Source organism: Nyctibius grandis, chromosome 27, assembly GCF_013368605.1.
Source record: "Nyctibius grandis isolate bNycGra1 chromosome 27, bNycGra1.pri, whole genome shotgun sequence".
In the NCBI taxonomy this organism is placed as follows: domain Eukaryota; kingdom Metazoa; phylum Chordata; class Aves; order Nyctibiiformes; family Nyctibiidae; genus Nyctibius; species Nyctibius grandis.
The window spans coordinates 2547567-2566517 of NC_090684.1; the positions used below are offsets into that span (position 1 = coordinate 2547567).

The 18951-nt window shown below is 50.1% G+C and overlaps 1 protein-coding gene across 1 annotated transcript in view; it reads right to left on the reverse strand.

The window, feature by feature from the left end:
• Nucleotides 1-286: 286 nt before the first annotated feature.
• The window catches only part of NFASC (neurofascin), an 83110-nt gene continuing 64445 nt past the window's right edge, over nucleotides 287-18951 (reverse strand). The window contains exons 27-31 of the mRNA XM_068419465.1: nucleotides 15848-16084; nucleotides 7083-7214; nucleotides 6424-6493; nucleotides 3510-3521; nucleotides 287-1243 (exon numbers count right to left, since the gene is read on the reverse strand). Coding sequence (XP_068275566.1) covers nucleotides 1012-1243; nucleotides 3510-3521; nucleotides 6424-6493; nucleotides 7083-7214; nucleotides 15848-16084 — 683 coding nt within the window. The 3' untranslated portion in view covers nucleotides 287-1011. The remainder of the gene's footprint in view (nucleotides 1244-3509; nucleotides 3522-6423; nucleotides 6494-7082; nucleotides 7215-15847; nucleotides 16085-18951) is intronic.

Sequence of the window (18951 nt, forward strand, 5' to 3'; positions counted from 1 at the left end):
GATAGCAGGCGTGGTCTGGGGGCAGTTTCCCCCCAGGTTCTTACAAAGCAAAGACTAAACCAAAACGGTTTGCCTCCGGTTACCCAGGCCAGCGATGCTGTTATCCTCGGCGCGGGGGGGTGAGCAGCACCTGACTGTCCTTCCATGCTTCCACAAGCTCTTCTGCAACCTCTGGTCCTCTGAGGATGCTCCGGAGCCCCACGGAGGTGGTGGGTGACCTCTCCGTGGGCTTTGCAGGGGGGATGGACCACGGACCCTAAGCACCGATGCAAGTTACAGTGCCAAGAGAAGTGGGGGACCCGCTCTTCCCTGCACAGGTGCTGCTTGATCTCTGGGGAAGGAGGTTGTGGTGCTGACTGGGTTGGGAGAGGCGATGGGCAAGATGCTGCTGTGAGGATGGACATCTCAGTAATACAGTGCCGTGGTGTCGTTACCCAAAGATCCACCGCTTTCCTCCTTTCATGCATTTCTGTTGCTCTTGCTGCTCTGCCCAGGCCCCGCTCACCCCTCTTCTCTTCCCAAAACTTTTTTTTAAACATTTTTTCCCCCCTCTTAACTGGAACCTTCCTGTAAAGATTAAAAAGAATTTGTAACTCCCTCCCAAAAGAACAAAAAGGGCCTCGGGGAGCCCGGCTGGCCGAGCCATCGTGGCCCCTGCCGGGCTGGCTCTGGGTGCTGGGGCCAGCCCCGAAGCTGGGCGCAGCTCGAGCATCCCGCTCCTCCTCCAGCCCCTCTGGCTCAGCCCAGACTTCAGCTACAGCTCCAACCCATCCGCGCCCTGGGAGTCCTTGCCGTTCGCTTGTTTGCTAAGGATAAGATGGCATCGGCAGCCACCTGGTCTGCCTGTTTGCTTGGATTTTTTTCTTTTTTTTTTTTCTTTTTTCTTTTTTTTTTTTGTCCTTGTTGGTTGTTTTAATTCACACTTTTCTGGAGGTAGTGGCGGCGGCGGCTGATGTTTAACCCCCATCCACTACAAACACCTTAGACTGTTTGTGGTTTCAGTGCATCGCGCTATGCCAAGGAGTAGATAGCATTGACTGGGGAGGTGGCTTCCGAGCTCTCGTTGCCTTCGGTCTCCTCTTTGTCCTTCTTCACCGTGTACTGGCCGATAAAGGAGCCGTCCTCGTTAAACTGCCCTTCGCCCCCCTCTCCATAGTCCACCAAGCTATCGTCGCTCTCCTGCTGCTTTATCGTGCCGTCCAAGGAGGTCTGGCTGTTTGGCAGGGGTTTGTTGTCTTCGTCGCTGGGTAGCAGAAGACAGACAGACACAGTAAGGGTTGAGAATGGGGCTTACAACCTTCACCCAAGGTCTGGATATTCAAAAATAAATCCAGTGTGCAAATATACTGACCAGAGCCCACGGATGCGGGGTGCTCTGACTGCAGACAGCAAGTCATGACGTGTCTGGCACGTACGTGAAGGTGTGGAGACAACCTCCACATAGCCTCCAACTGCCTGTGCAGTTGGTGCTGTGGTTAGTGTTGCTGCAAGCCCAACCTTCAGGCTCTTTCTTTTTTAGAAAGCAATTTTTTTTAACCTGTATCACATACGATGCTTAGATCAGTCCAACTGGATGTACATTCTAAATATCCTTCCCTTGTCATTGCTTTGTATTCTTTCTTTCTCTCGGCATTTTAGCCAACCTTGGTGTAACCTGGTTTAGTGATGTTTGTTTCCAGATTTCCTTGCAGAAAACCGCACTTGGCTGTTTAGATAGCTACATGCAATGGGGAGCACTCTCAAAGCACTGCGAGGGGGCACGTATAGGATGCCAAGTTCTGTGCAGCTTCCAAAACTCTTGGGAATTTACCTTTCCAAGCTTATTTCTGAGCGTCTAAGCTTGTTTGTTCAAGTCTTTATCCTTTTCTCTTTTTCACTAGAAAGATTAAGCCAGGTCACTGAAAAATAAATAGTCTGACTCACAGGAAAAAAACAACCCTTTAAAGAAAGCCTTCTAACACAAAAAAAAAACCACAGGGAAAAGCTGTTTTCTCTCTGGAGGGCAAGGGCTGGTATCTCACAAATACAGATGGCTGCATGGAGGATGAGAGTGGATTTCTATAGATAAAAATCAATTTTCATATCAGCTAGTCCTTAGTTCATGTTTGATCTTATGTCCAGCATGCAAATTCTGTACTATTCCTAAAGGTGTCGCATATGTACCTTAAACATTTGTCCTTCCACCTCCATTCCTGTCTTTTTATTGTTGTTGTTTTAGCTTGGGACTCGTCAGACTCACTCCCCAGCATGGCACTCTACTCTGTTCTTTATTTTTCCTAAAATCAGTAAAAGTACTGGGCTTTGACTGCAGCCCTTGATAGTTGGTGACCACACGAAGGGGTTTGCTTCCCAGGAAGGCATGAGAAACACTTTGCTTGGGCCAGGGAGCAAAATGCTCTTCAGCTGGGGAAGGCATTAAATCTCTCTCATGCCATTTAATTAATGGCATCAGCTCTCTACAGTGGGAGAGGAATTTGGTATCCCACAGTACAGCACGCAGCTTTCTAACGTATTTCCTTGTATCAGCACTTTGTGAATTAAGTGATAATACAAAACCAATATTTGAGGCCTTGTGTTAACTTGGCATCATAATAAAAAATAACTTGTTAGCTTTGAAAGCAGCTTCTTTCTGGGGGGAAGAGGAAGAGAATTCAGTCTGCAAGCGGGACTGCCAGTTAGAAAGCCCAATAAATGCCAGGTAGAGAGCGGCAAAACCCAGATCCCTTTATTTGCAATATCCTTTCCCAAGGTTTGGGGTTCGGTTAAAGCTGAATCTAGAGCCAGATTTTCCCTAATGGGGGTTTGCAGCACCAAACACCCCGGCAATGCGTCTCCCGAACCTGCCCCCTGGTTTTACCTCTCTCCGGTGCTATTTATCCTGTTAGTGCATTAGGAGGGCGAAGCAGATATTCATCAGCATCTTGATGCAATATTACCCCGTTAAAATGGATTTCTATGGGGTTTGCTGGTGTGTGCATTAGAGCACCCAGATGAAAACCATTTGAGAAACGTCCTGAGTTGCATAAATCATTGAGAAGAGGGGGAGGCTTGAGCCGGAGGGAGGATTTTCAGGACTGAGACAGAGTGGGCAGATTGATTAGGATCTAGCGGGTTTTTTTTTGCTCATGTCCCTTGCCACCGTCCCCTGGGTGTCCGGCATCAGGGCGCTGAATGCACTGAGGGCATCGTCCCCAGGTCCAACCCTTGGCCAGTCCCACTACAGCAGGAGGGATCAGCTCCTCGAGCGTGGGGCTGGGGGGGTCTGGCTGGCGCCTGGGGGTGCCCCCAGCCCACAGAGCATTTCCACGCAAGATGCAACTGGCTGGACGTGGGGGTACCCCCGGTGGCAGTGGGAGTTAGAGGGATCTCGTTTAATGTGTTAGGTGGAGGCAGGTACATGGGAATAGGGAGGGGAAGGTATAGTTTCAGCTATAAAGAAATAAATAGCTAGGAGGAAGGAAAGTAAAAAAAGCTAAATGTGCCGGACTTCTGGCAGCACGTGGTCCTACCTTTCAAGAGACCTTCATGGTCCATGTGGATAGACCAGGTGAAAAGGAGAAGAAAGAATGGGAATAAAACAGAGAGAAGCAGAAAGAGCCTGATCAGAGAGAGGTATGATGAGGTCTGCATTTACAGGGGCAGTGCTAAAAACCAAAAAGAAACGTCTCTGCATTCCTCATGGAGCTAATTGCCTCGTTATACCAAATGGAGCCAATATAATTGTTCAGAGCTGGATGAGCCTCGTTGGCTTCCCCGAGAAAGCCGATACAGAGCAGCAGGGCTGGTGCAGGTGGGAAGGGGGCTGTTTGCCATCGGGCTGGTCAACAAGGGCTTGTGGTTGAAGTCTGTCAGCGAGCGGCTGGAGGGAACAGCGGTCGCTGGTGGGGACCGACATGCAGCAGGACGAGGGCCGAGTGAAGGGGTCGCTCAGGTTCCCCCCCACCTTCTGCTGGGCTTCCATGATACAGCCATGCACCCGTGTCGTGTTATCTATTGACAAGCGTACACCTCCCCAGGCGGCTTCACCAGAGCTCTCCTCCCCTCGCTAGGCTCAGAGGATGGCTCGGTGTCCTCCTGTCTTGATGTCTGCTGAGATGGTCCATTCAGGGCAAGCTGGCACTGCCTGCAGTGTGTGACCTGTGCCACAGGATGCTCTCCTGAATCTGAACCGGAGCCCAGAAGCTAAAACCACTCAACTTTCCCTTCCCAGTGGCCGGGGTTTCCAGCTGACTCCCCCATGTGCAGCTTAAACATTTGGTATAATGAGGCACAGTCACTGGCACAGGACATTGTCCAAGGATAATGGTCTCCTGCTTTGAAAAGAAGCTTCTCAGCTTAGCCTCTGCTCAGGAAAACCATTATTCTGTTAGTGGAACAGAAAGATGTGACAGTATCTCTTAATTATAGGCTGCAGAGATTTGAAAGTTGCATGCACAGGGCATTAAGGACGTGAGATATGATGAGAGCATATCAGACATGCTATGTGGAGGTGGGGAGGGAAACCAATGAAGAACTCGCGTCAGCTCAATTCCTGTCCTTGCTTGAAATACTAATTGCTACCCTCCTTGAGCCTAACAGCGCAATCATTTTGAATCTTAATCAGCCAACAGCGTTTCATGTCAATCCTTCAGGTTCACCTTCCTTTCTGCCTCCTTGAGGGAAGCCTCCTATTACTTCTCCCAGGAAACCTGTTGTTCCTGAGAAGGAGGGGGCAAAGTTTATGGGTTGTTGGGGTTTTGTTGTTGTTGTTGTTTGACTGTTTTTTTTTCCCCCATCTAGTCCATGGGACAGTGTGATCGAAAATGCAGGAGCATCTTGAAGCTTGGTTATTGCCCTTCTACTGACCTCTGCCTTTAGCTTGCAAACTTTCGGGAATGGGGCTGTCAATAAAAGTTTGGGTTTAAGCTAAGCAGAAGCTGCTGTGTAGTAGGATGAAGGATTTACCCCATTCCTTCCCATTGCCTGGAAGGCAATGCCCCTTGGATGGTGCTTGGGCAGTAAATGCAGCATTGCTGACTGTCACAATGCCGCCAGCCATGCCAAGAGCTTGGGTTTCCTTCTATGCGAGGCAGTTGCCTTAGGAGTGATGAGGGTGAGGAGGCCTTGACTGCAGCCACCTCAACGGACTCTTGAGAAGCAGATCTCTGAAATCAGTGCGTACTGCCAGAAGCTCGGCTGTGGAGACCTTGTCTGAGATCCAGGTGATGGAGCTGAGCCTGTGGAGTTGTGTGTGGGTAGCTCCTGGGTGATGAGATGTTTCAGGCTTGCTGCATGGTATTTACACCATCCCACAAATCTGGGAACCAAGAGGATCCCTACTGTGACTCGGAGCATTAAAGGGACTTGTTTTGGTCGTCAAAGCATGGACGCTAGCTGTGTGGTACGCAGTTTTGGTTATGGCTTGTGTCTGTACAAGGAGCACTGCCTGCACTTGTAAAATCACGCCTGGGAAGAGATGCGTTTGATCCGGGGCAAAGCCTGCAACAGGACCAGGCTGGGCTAACTTCTTCTCTGCTGTTCCCTGTGTCCTGGCCAGGAATCTGAAGAGAACAGCCCCAAACTGCCATTTGTGTGTGGACTTAATGCGATTGCCCCGGTGTGGCTTGCTACCACCAGAAGTGATAACCAAACCTCGCAGGGAGGTGAGGAAGGTGTTGCCCTTGGGTGTTGTTTAGGGCAATGAGAATTGAGACCTTTTCCTACAATGTGCCACTTACTCCTGTTCCTGCTGGGCCGTATTTGTATTCTGTATCGTGCTGTCAGAAGACTGGGGAGCTTTGGGCTTACGGCATCCTTCAGAGAAAAAGTCGCTACTGAAATAGCGTTACCGTGCTGCTAACCATATAAATGTGATTGTACTGAGGGCTGCAGTTGTTCTACTTCCATTTATGTGTTGTGTGCAGACAGATATATTCATTTTGCTTCCTCTAAAGTCTTTGGCAGAACACGTGTGTCTTGTTACATCCCTTACTGAATAGTAAATAAATTCTTCCTATCTTTGCTACCTCCATTTGTAATGCTAGGAGCATTGGTAATGATATGGGGTTTAATTAACCCCCGTTTTGAAGTCAGGAGAAAAAATCCTCCTATCCTAATTGGGCAGCTGTGTCCTGGGTAGCTGATGCCAGAGTCCCAGCTCTCTGCCTGGACTGATTCTCCCAGCCTGAGGCAGGGAAAGGAGGAGACCTTAGCAGCATCCTCACAGCCTGGTCACTGGTCCAGGGTTTTAGGCAGGAAATGTTCCCTTTGGTAGAGGACTTGCAGAGGGAAGGAGGCAGGAGGAGGAAGGTGGGAGAAACAATTTAAGAGGCTGTGTGGCACCGCGGTGCTGCGGTTATGTGGAGGGGTAGCGCGGTGAGGTGTGTGATGGCTGGGAGTGGGGCTGATGGGGAGACGTGGGTGCACATGCCAGTGGAAGCATACCTGTAGTCGAAGGACCCATCTTCTACGTTCTTGTCTTCGGGATTTAGATGTTCATCTTTATTGTCTCGTACTGTAAATAAGCACATCCCCAACGTTCACGTTAAAAAGCAGCACAGAAGATAAAAGCTTTACAAGGCAGTAACAGCAGCTGGCATTGAGGCTGTCTGTAAAATCCCTGCGGGGTGAAGTACAGCTTTTCATTGACTCTGTGAAAAGCCTGCGCTTGGGAGGGCTTGCAAAGGGCTTGCAAAGGGTACTGCTGTGGTGGCACCAGGGCACAAGCACTCCAGAGAGTGAGAGAAGATGTATGAATTGGTGAATTTTCTTAAGCCTTATCTTTGCTTTGCAAAAATTTAATGAGATTTTTGCCCGAAAAGATCTTTTTCTAGATATGGACAAGCAAATTTCCGGAGTAGAGGTTGGGTCGTGTATAGCAGAAGTGTCCAGCTCCACAGCTTAAAGCCTGCACAGCACAGAGCCCTCACCCGACCTTTAATTAACTGAAATCCTTCCCACTAATAATAGTGTTCCCACTACAGAGAAAGAAAAGCCCTTGGAATCACAAGCATCTATCTGAGAGCAATATGATTTGATAAGCCCCCAGGAGCCCGGAGATGTTTAAACCATGAGCACAAACGATCGCCGTGCGACGCTCTTACCTGGATATTTCCCACCTCTGCTCCTCTTAATGAAGCAGACGATCAACAGAATAAGGACCAGGAGAGCGATGGCACACATCAGCCCGATGAACCAGCCCTGCGTTGCGATGTCCACTTGATTCTTGGTATAAGCTGGGAGGAAAATTGAAAGGGGAAAAAAAAAGAAAGCTTTAAGGGACAGAGCAGAACCACAGAGGGAAACAGATGAATAGTAAGACACAGTCCACTGGTTTAGAAATTATCTTTAGCGCTGCATTTGTGTGACTATGTGTGTATTGACCAGGTTATCGGAGACTGTAGCACAGGGATCTGTGGCTTTTTTATTTCTTTTGTGGTGGTAGGTCACCTCAGCCTTTTAGCAGGAGCTACAAACAGCGAAGGGTCACAACGGAAAGTAAAACCTAGCACAGACCAGTGAGTGCATTGCAAATAATGGCAAAAGCAGCTGGGTAACAGATTTGATCTTTCATGTACTGTGTCTCAAAACTGTCCTGGAAGCGAGAAGGTCTGAAAGGAACGTGCCCAAGCAGATCCAGTCCCAGTAGCACCGCTGGATCCAGAGGGTTACTGACCCTGAAGGGCTCATCAGCACCCTCGAGCTGGGAGAAACCCAAATCCCGTGGGCCAGCCTTGCCCAAGCTGCAGCGGCGATGGGCAGTGGCTCTGCTGCCACCGCCACCAAGGTCCTGCTGCCCTTGGGTGGCCGAGGGGCATCTCCAGGGCTGAGAGGAGACTTGTGGAAGCCCACCGAGACTTGGCCAGTGCATGAGAGGGGACGCAGCGGTGGGAGCAGCATTCTGAGGAATGACAGCTGGGTCCCACATAGTTGAGGGGTGCTCTGATAGCACTGGATAGTCTTTTCTCCTGGGACAAACTCTTTATACCGCTGCTTCCAGCACCCTCAAAAGGCTGTTGAATATTAATATGATTAATACCAAGCAAGGAGGTGTCTTGTTCCCCAAACAATGCTCTGGCTCCTAACTGCCATGTCCTCCCTCACGTACTCTAACTTCTTGTTTGCAGCTCCCATACACGGTCAGACAGACAAATCTGTGTCCTATAAATAGCAACAAGCTGCCATTTTCGGGCTCTCATTGACATGCACTTTGTATTCAGCAAGACAGAGCAGAGGAGAAAATAACCTTCAGCGCAGCAGGGGGGCTAAATTTAACCCGACTGCAGTGCAAACAGATAGGTATTCCTGGTAGGAATGCAGGGGGTGTGAGCTGGATGGGATTGACTTGGGATTTAGCGGGGGTTTGCCTGAAATGGGCAGGACAGTGCAGCGAGGATCCTTTTTGGTGCCCAAGTGACAAAAAAACCCTGACGGTGCTTACAAAGCAAGCATAAAATCCAGCCCTCTGTTAATGTATTCTGAATGAAAGGCTCTTGTAAAAGAGACAAAAACTTTAAAAATGGGTTGAATTGGCAAACTTTTCCTAACCCACACCAATTTAGGGCTGTAAGTGCATACTTATTCCATCAAAATTGAACCCAAGAGAACAGGCACTTTCCTTGGGATGAAATCTAAGCCACATTGCCAGTAGGTAATAGCAGCAAACTGTGACAAGGAAATCCACAGATAAAAGAGGAAAAGGATGACAAAGAGAACCATTCGCTAAAGAAATGATGTGGGACCCTGAACGCTCGGTGTTTGTGAGCGGCACCAAGCTCCCGGGGAAGCCGGGTGGAAGCAGCTGCCTAATGGTGCCTTGGCTCCCTTCTGCTGCTCTTCCCTTTAATGCTGCCACATTTAATATTTACCTTTAGTACAACCTGAGCTACGTAGTCCTTGAAGATGCACTTTTTTATAATGGAGAGAATGAGATTATACCCGAGTGGAGCTGGGAACTGGATTCAATTAGCTGAGTGCTTGGGGAGGAAAGGGGAAGAAAGCTTCACTGGAGAGCTTTGAAATGGAAACAGATTGTATTAGCAGTCCTGATGGGATGGGGTTTGTACTGAACCCAGCGCTAAGGGAGAAAGAAGGGGGTCTTCAAAGTATGAAATGCCAGAGCAGCCTGAGCGGTGGGTTCATACCACCGTGCAGATTGGGGCTGAGTTTTACAGGGAGGGAGGATTTTGAGTACCAAGTCACCAGGGGATCTTGCAGTAGGATCGTGGCACTGCCTATCGCCAAGGTAGAGGTGTAATTGCCATCCTTCCCAAAAAAGCAACACATGACGACAAAATTATCGTCACAGCAATCTTGTATTTATAGTAAACGAGTGACTGTCATTGCAGCATTGCGAAAGAGAAGATTAAGTACATGGCTGTCAGAGAGGATGTTTTGATTTGCTTTAATGTAAGGCCAATGTTAAGGGGAGACAGTGGAAAGCAGCTCAGTAATTGAACAGGTATTGATCTGAAATGCAACTGCAGTAATGTTTTTTTTTTTAAATTATGATTTTGTGGCAAAAAAGATGTTACCTAACAGTCGTAGTTCATATGCCAATAGCAAAGCTGTGTTCCACCAACAGAAGATGAGCAAAATTTTTGTCTTTCTGTATAAAGCAGAGCATTAGGTGTGTAAAGTCTCACTAGCTCCAGCCTTGCATGATCCTCTTCCCAGGGTTTGTACTGGCTGGGGAGGTTTTTTTTCTTAAATTTAGAAGATCTCTTTGTATTAAGCTATGTTTGTAGTTTCAAAGTGTCCTTTACTACTGGAAGGAACTCTGTTGGGTTATTGAGCTGTCAGTTAATCAGAAGCAAAGTCGGAGGGGCAGTGTCTTGCAGCCACAGTGCAGGTGGACTTCTTACAGACCTACACTCAAAACTGAAGAAACTTCTAGAATAGAAATTTGCAAAACATTAAAAAACAAAACCCACAAAAAAACCCCAAACAATGCTTTTTTGTCAAAAGCATTCCTGATGGCATATGATTGTCAGCGGGGGCTCAACGCTCGTGTCAGCAGTATCCAGCCAGCGAAGAAATGGGTCTGCAGCGTTGATGCATGGAGGGATGGCGATAGCTCTGTGCGTCCCGCGGTGACAGGGCTCAGGTCACCAATCGGCCTCTATCACAGGGACAAGGGTGGCCCCATCTTTCAGTCTCAGTGATAATATCAGTAGGAACCCCTCAATTACAGAAAATGGATATGCCAAGACTGCCAGCATCAATCAGCCAAGGATATTGCTTTTTTTTCCCCCCTCTCTTCCTAATGCTTCCCTGCCTCCTGTTGTCCATCATGCAGGGGGCTGCCCCCTCTCCCCCCAGATCCCAAAGTGGGTGAAAAGCAGGCGAGAAAAGAACAGAGGCGGGTCCAGATTGGGAAATACTTATCCAGAAAGACACGTTGTGTGGTATGGGTGGGGGCTGTCGAGCTGCTGGTGATTTCTGAGTCAGGGGAGCGATGGGGAAAAACCCCGGTGAAAATAAATCCCTTTTGAAAAACATGGCTCTCTGCAAAGCCACACATGTTCCATGGGTGCTGTGCTGTGGGTTCAACCATATCACAGGGTGACGGAGCCGTTTGAGGAGGCACATCAGACCTTGGGCACGGGCCAGAGGCAGGACAGAGCCAAGGTCAGTACTCGCTGGTAGTTTCTCAGTGTTGGGCAGCATTAGATATGCAGAAGTACCAGCAGTTGCTGTCTGTCCCTGTGTCATCTCGGCACATTGGAGAATTACTCAGCGGCGTTCTGGCTTGACAAATTTTTGGACACCAAGATGTGCTGGGGGGGGGGTGTGGGGAGAGCTGCTGCTCCCCACCTCCCCCTGCAGCACTCCCTTGCTGGGAATTGCATTTCCCTTTTGCACTTCTCAGCACAGAGCCTGGTAAATGCCTGAGCTTTCCATTGCACGGCTGGATCTGAGCAAAATTTGAGTTCTTTGAAAATCACAGCCTCTACCTACTACATCAGTCAGTGGGGGTTACTCCCGTGCTGCTTGCTCCTTGGGCTTTCGGCTAAGCATTCAGACCCGTGCTTTGACAGGCGTTGTGCACAGATTCCTACGGCAAAAGCCCCGGGTGAATACAAAGGAAGTTACGGTTGTTTTGATCTACTGAAACTCCTCGAGTGTGAAGTTTTATAAATGCATAAAGCCCGATTCAGTGGCTGTGGAAGTCAATACGGGTATTTCTCTGGTGTTGGGTGGGCAGGGTAGGAAGCCCATAATTAGAAAGCTGTAAAAATCACTCGGGTGCTCAGCCTAGAAAATGGCTTGTGCAATTAAATGTGAAGTTGCCAGAGGAAACATACCTGGAGGATGGAAAGCCCTCAGCACATGCTACATGTGACTCTTACCCAGGTCTTCTGCAAGCACCATGTTCCCCCTCACCTGCATCCCATCACCAGTATCTCCCCACCTGCCCCTCCACCATAACCTGGGGCCAAAGCAACCGCCACGAGTAGCAACACGCGTGTGGAAGCGCGAACACGCAGTGGCGGGGCTTCAAGCAGAGCCGCGTGACAACATGAGCGTGTTCTCCACCCTCCTTAAAGACCCTTTCCTTCGAAGGGATCCCCATCCCCTCCTGGGGCTCTCCTCCTCCGTGCAACGGGGAGCAACCTCCCGGCGATGCTGGGGGTGGCTCTTTAATAAGGGCAGAGATCAGGAGGGGTGGATGAGGGTTGTCCCATGCAGTCATGGTCAAACCACCTCCCGCCACCACGCGAATGACGTCGGCGGTGATGGATGTGACATGCCTCGGAAACGTACCCCGCGGCGGGGCTGAAGCCCGGCTCACCTGAGCTGGTGGTAAAGGTTATGTACGAGTGTTCGCTGGGGCTAGACCATATGGGGAACACCCACAGCTTGTACATCATTCCCGGCGTCAGATTCGCCAGCTGCACAGAGGAAGGGGTCTGAGCTTTAACAGGGATAGATTTCTCTGTCTTGTTACCTGAGAAACAGAAACCGCACATCAAACCCAGCTGCGGGAGGCTCGGAGAGATTACCGTGTCGACACTGCAGGCGATGCGTTACGCTATCCCTAACCACTGAGCAGAAATAATACAGCTTGATGGTCAAGGAGCTATTAACTGAGGACAGAAGAAAATCGGTGATGCAGGAATACGGTGTAGGTTTTGCTGCATCCCTGCTTGCCCCACTGCAAAAAATACCGGTAGCTATTCACATCTCTCCCTGCTTTTAAGACCCGATAGGTCCTTTATCTGCCCAGCCTCAGGTCTAGATGTTTGGGGATTTACCACAAAGGGTCTGGAATTTGCCTGGTCCCGCTCAGCCGGGTGAAGGTGCTACAGGGCTCAGTAAAGGAGCCAATTCTTGTGCTTTTTGGGAGTGTTACATGTGCACCAGTTTTGCTGGTAGGTTAAGGAGGCTTCGAATGAGCTGGATGTTGCATTAAACATGCTGCAGGGCTGCTCGCCCCAGCCGGCAGATTGCTGCTTTTGGGGGTGAGAGGGGTCTAGAGCCCTTCAGCTCAAGGAGGGGTGCTTGGGGGCTGGTTGTTCCCAGGCTCTGGCCAAGGATGACCTGTTCTTTGCACTGTGCCGGGAATCATTTGCTGATGAGCTTAAAGGGGAAGGTTGAGCCTAGCCCAGTCCGTGCTGCCCTCCGAAGCCGTGCAGGCTGTGGAGTGAGACCAGGCACTGGCTGCACATTAGAAATTGCTTCAAGGAGAAAGCAAGGCCGTCTCTTAAATGATGTTGTAAATGATCATAAGTGGTTTGCTGTTAATGATTATGCCTAGTTGGTTTATTTTAAATGCCGATTTAAGACCAGCATACCGGGTGGTGTGAGGGCTGAAATGGCTGGGAAATAAAGTCAGAGATAAGCAGTAGTCATCACTGCCTATCTATAAAAAAAAACCCAACAACATGGAAACATCTTTCTAAACAAGTACTAGAACCAGAGATACTGGCTTTGAGTTTCCAGACTAAGTACATAGCCTTACAATTTTAAGAGACAACGATATCTGGATACAACAGGAGGTTTAGGATCATAGATGATTCTGCCAACTCCAGGTTCAAGAAGCCTGTCTTCAACGGCGTTTAAAACTGCTCCCCAATTTATGTAGATTTCATTTGTTTTCCCTTAAAGTTTTGTCCTCTTTCATATATATTTTTACATTGTGACCACAACAGAGGGGGAATCACTTGTGAATCACCAGGATTAGCTCTGGTGCACTCTACACAGCAATGACCATGACCTGCCTTTTCCTCTCCCATCCTCCACGTGCCCATAGAGCATTATTCCACACACTGTAATTAAGACCAAGTAATAGAATCACAGACTGGTTTGGGTTGGAAGGGACCTTAAAGATCATCTAGTTCCAAACCCCCTGCCATGGGCAGGGACACCTTCCACTAGACCAGGTTGCTCAACGCCTCATCCAACCTGGCCTTGAACACTGTCAGGAAGGGGGTAATAGGTTGCAACCATGGGAGCTGGCAGGATCTCTAATGGCATCACCACCCTATAGAGTCCCCACGCGATCTGATGCTTACTGGTGATATACTTAACCACAAAGTCAGTTCCTGCAGAGTAATTGTGGCTCCAGGTGATGTTTGCCCAGTTACTATTAGCCATAGCTCTTATGTCCCATATGGACGATCCATTGGTGGCTGGTGGACAGGTTAGAACAGGAGTTAGTATTTTGGATTACACATGAATGAGACCTCATCTAGCATCTGGTGTTGGCAAAGCCTTACAAAATCATTCCTGAAGTAAGTTAATGCTTTGATCTTAACCTACGAGCATGCCTAAGGACATATTTGTCCTTTCAAGATCTTTAACTTTAAACTTTTGGGGAGAAGTTTGGTCACAGAAGCTCATTGTGTATTGGAGTCCAACTGCACTTAGTTTATCTTTGGAGTCTGAAGGCTTCTGTGGCACATCCCTGAAGATTCTGGTAAGCAGGGAAATCTCCTCGCTAAACTCCTGCCCAAACGGACATGTGTGCACACGGACTCACTGCTGCAGCCGAGAAGGGAAGGCTGGGAGAGAATATTGTCGTGTTACTGGGTCTGGAGACAGCCAGTGGGGCAATGAAGTCACTCGTTTCTGCTTTTGAAGTTAAGGATTGTCGACGTTGCTTTGGAGAGCGGATGAACTTCATTTCTAGTGAAGTAGAGCTAATCCACTAGTTCAGTGTGCGTTTAAGTGAGGTCAGGTAAATTCCACCTTGGTTTTACTATGATGATGATTGTTATTATTTACTTCAGGGTGTAGCTTAGGTTTTGGTTTGACAAAAATAGAGATTAATAACTGCAGTCCCTGGGACGAGGCCAGCTACGCGACTTTGGGGAAATTGCAAGGACCTGACGCTGTGGGGTCGGGGACGTGACCTAGAATCCCTTGTACAAACACAACCTGTGCTGCCACGCAGTTGCCCTGTCTGCCCGCGTTACAGCTCAGCCTCCTCCCTCGTGTCCCCGGGGGGGGTCGGGACACGCGCGGTTCCTCTTGCAGCTCCTATTTTCCTCCTCTCTCCTCTCCTTGCTCTGTGGCACTGCCACTTAATTGCCTATTTTCAATTAGCGTCATGTCCCCACGTAGTCACTTAACAGCGACTGTGTTGGGGTAACAATCTCGCTTCATTACTAAGACCTCAATATAGCGACGAAGCTGCAGCTGTAGTTCTCGCACCAGTTTTTAAGCTGATTTTGCTTTGGCAGCGCAGCTCCCTGTACGCTTCCCTTCGCCTTGCACAGCGTAAGGCTTCTCTGGCCGGGGAGGTGTGTGGTGCCACAAGCTGGAACACAAATTGCCATTTCTCAGCTCAGGTTTGCATCTTTACTAAGCAAATTAGTGCAGAGCAGGACACGTGCTACTGATTCGCAGATGTGTTTAACTGCGGAGTATCGGGGGAGGCTGGTCCTCCCGGCGTGTGATTTTGGTGGGTTTTGTTTAGCCTGAGCTAATCTTATGCGAGAATATAAAGAAAAGGGTCTGAGCTGCTTTAATCAAATTCCTTGAATTAAATGGGTGTCAACTTTGATATTCATTACTATTATCTCCTTTCCCTCTTTATGAAGAGTTAACAAGGAGTTCTGTAGCTTTGAGTGTATCCTATGAGCTACGTAACTGAATTCTTTTGGTTGCGTTCCCTTTTGCTACTATTTTCCTTTTTTTTAATAACCTACATTTAAGTATCCATAATTATTTATTAACTATAGAGACCTTTATAGCAGCATTTTTAAAAACAAGGCTCGGAGAGATACATCTATCTATCAGTAAAACACATGGTAGGGAATACGCCTCCACCAAAACAGAGTTTGCCCATCCCGTTCTAGCTGATCGCGTGAGAGGTTTATCTCGACCCCATAAATACCTGGCACACACCTGCGTGTTGTAACCTAAACACTCCCCCGGCTCTCCTATGGCTATGGCGAGGTTACATCGCAAAGAGCAGTAGCATAAACCAAAAGACGTGTATAAATGATGACAGGTCTCGTAGCTAACAGCTGATGTGCTAAATCTGAAGTGATGTTTTCTATAATAGAGCCCCTTTGTAACGGCAATAAGATACACGATAATACTTTTGAGAGCTTTTGTAGGGTCTTCCACCTCCTTCCCGAAGACTGATGCTAATTCAGCATCGCGACACCCCGGGGAGGGCTGTGTTATCCCTGAGATTGAGACCAGGAGGGTGGCACGGAGACCCCCAAGTTGCCGGGAGCCACTTGTGCCCCTCGATTCCTGAGCCTGTGCCACCTCTGGCTCCTCGCAAAGCCGTTCCCAGAGCGGGGGATGTCTTAAATTTTGCCTGTGCCCGTTATTAATCCTTGCTCTGAGCAAGATGTGGGGAAGGTCCCGGTAGGGTTAGAGGGGTTAGAGGAAAAGGAAAGCGCAGTACCCAACTCCTGCTTTGTGGTGGCTGCCGGAGCCCTCTCTATAGCTGCTGTAGTGCTTGCGACGGTGGTGGCGGCTGGGGTGGCAGCTGTGGTGGTGGTGGTGGTAGTTGTGTCAGTAGTTGCGGCGGTGGTAGTTGTGTCGGTAGTTGTGGTAGTTGTGTCAGTGGTGGTGGTGGTAGTAGTTGGGGTGGTTGTAGTACTGGTTAGACCGATTGTAGTTGGAGGCAGCCCAGTTGCAGCTGGGAGAGGGAAACACTGGCTTTTCAGATGAGGTGATGTCTCCTCGGGGCTTGCCCTCGCCATCCCTGACGGCCGGACGCGCAGGCACACGAGAGGAAGCAGAGCAGCACAGCACGGAGGCGGGGGACCGGGGAGGGAGGCAGGCAGCAAACAGCACCGGGAAACACGAGGCTGAACCGCTTTTCCCTTCCCCACCTGCGTGCGGGGACGGCGATGCGCCGGCCGAGGGGCAGGGAGCGATGCTGGGGGTGAAGAGGGGCAGCAAGCGGGGGGCTGCCCCCGGCAAGCTGCTCCTGCACACCCAGGTTTGATCCCTTTCTCAGGGCTGAAGGACCTGCTTCTCTTTTGCCTCTGCTCTGCCACCGGTGCCCCTCGCCACCCAGGGCTTAAATCGCACGGAGTGCACCGGAGGAGGAAAGTGGGGGGGGTCTGGGGATGCACAGGGCAGCTCCATCATCGCCCCACCCAGAGCTGCGCTGAGAGCACTCAGGGCTCCCTGAAATAAGGAACAGGATTTATCTCTTAAGAAAACATAATAATCCCATTTGTCGTGGGCCAGGCAAGCCACAATTACATTAATGCAGCAGCCCCTGGACTACACCTCCAGCATTTTTGAGCTGCTAATTCAGCCTGCAGCTTCTTAGCTGTTCCCTTCCTGGCTCGTCTCTGTACTAACACTGCAGCCTGGTCATGGAGCGGCTTTAGCATTAACGTGGATTTTAGCTCGTGTATGAGTGATGGATGGTGCTTTGCCATCACTACCCCTCCCAATTTCCATTTAAATTAGGACAAAGGGGTTGCACACCCCAAGCTGTCCAGGGGGAAAGTCTGAGCAATTTGTTTTCTAAATATCCCCGGCCACATCTCACCTGTGCTGTATTTCCAGAGCCAAGGGGTAAATGTGCCCCTTTGGGAGGTTGGGAGGGTCCTGAGCACCACCCGAGGGGAGCGCATTGGCTGGGGCCTGAAAACCCGCCAGCAGAAAACGCAGCTGAAATGCTGCTTGAACTACCTAAGGTGAATGAGCGGAGCTTTACCCTGCGATGCTCGCATTAAATTATATTTGCTTACTCTTACTGTAGATTAAGGGATTACAAATCCCTGTTAGGCAAATGAAACCAGCGCCTTTAAATAAATATCACCCACAAACAAGAATAGCTCTAGGAAATCACTTTAAAAGGCATCCCAGAACCAAGCCAGGGCTTTCTTCTTCACCACCTCCATCCCCAAGGAGGGCCAACCCCTAAACCTCAACCCTCCCCGAGAGCCCAAAGCAGAGAAGAGCAGTAGGTCACTCAGTCCATCTCCCTACTGACCGCAGCTGCAATAAAACCGCAGTTACCGGCACGTTCCCCAGACCACCAGCCCACCCCGAGGTGTGCCCAGAGAGCAGCACCGTGCCAACACCGTGTCACAGCCAGCCCCATGCAGCAGCGCAGCCACCAAAGCCGAGCACCCGCCTTGCCCAGCCGATCGCTGCCCCACGGCCAGGCGAGGGGCTGGGGGAGAGAAGGGGGGTGGTGACAGGGAGGGGACCCAGCGTGGGTGGGAAATGGCACAGCTTTGTCCTCGGGTGTTTGTTGGGTAGCAATTGCCACAGCAATCGGGGTGCTGGGGTCTTGCTGTTCTGCCTTGCTTTCACCCCGTTACTCATCAGGGGCTTTGCTGTGTCCTGAGGCTCTAAGTTACAAAAGCCTTTCTTGGGTTGGGAAGTGTTAACATCCATCTTTGCTGATTCATAGCGGGTTTTTTGGAAGGTTGAGAGATTAGTGTCACCAGGTTAATGTCACCATTAACCCGATTAAGCTGCAGCTCCTTGGTAGGTTTACGATGCATGCGCTCAGCGCCGTAGACACGAGTTATTAGCTAATGCAGGCTCAGCATCTCCCCTGTGACTCCCTGGCTCCTCTCTAAGGCAAACAGGACCCCACAAGGCACAAAGAAACTTCCTGAAAGGCAGGAGCTGGTGGAAAACCTAGCACAACCCCCCAGGTCTGGTCCATATCTCTGCCCCATGCCTCTCCAGCCCAGCACCTTCGCGGGCTGTCTGCACCACCTCGCCCTGCTGTAAGGGCTCTGACAGAAGGGGAGATTCAGCTTTAATGCTCCTCTAGACCCTCGATGGGAAGAGATTATCTGGGATAAGTCAAAGCTTTGCTGTCCCTCGCGTAGGGTATCGTCTTTATGTATTACACACAGATACACACCCACGCAGGTGAAGCTGCGGTGCCAAGACCCTCCTGGATGCCGCGTTGACCCCTCCTGTGTTGGTCGGAGCTGGGTGGCTCAGTGATGCCAGGCAGGATTTGCCCCCACACCGCTCCAGTGGAAGTGATCCCCGAGAGCAGGGCTATCACATCGCATCAGGATAACGCGGGCGTGCTCCCGAGCGGGTCCCTGCATGAGATCGAGGCGGGAGGTGTTGGCACACGGGATAAAAATGATCCTGGCAGGACTAGGAACAGGTCAAAATGTGGGATCAGGTGAGTCCGGAAAGCAATAGTTCAGAGAGGGGAGGATGGGGAGAGCGTCTATGGGCAGCACCGTGCTGCAGGATGGGACCGGGCGGTGGGAGGGCTCCCAGGCCGTGGGGGGATCTGGTCCTAAGCTGCCCCGGGATTCAAAGCTACGGCCTCATTTGTGTTTGAATATGAAACGTATGCGGGAGAAAAGCTCAGCTGGGAGATTTGGGGGAGAGAAGATAAGGGGCATTTTCTAGGCTTTGAAATCCATCCCCTAATGAGAGCTGATTTCAGTCTGGGGGGGATAAAGGCAGGCTTGGACAGAGATCAGAGCGCTCTGGTGTCCCCCAAAGAAAAGGGCACCCTGGCATGGGGGAGCAGCCGTAGCCCTTCCCCGGGGTGCC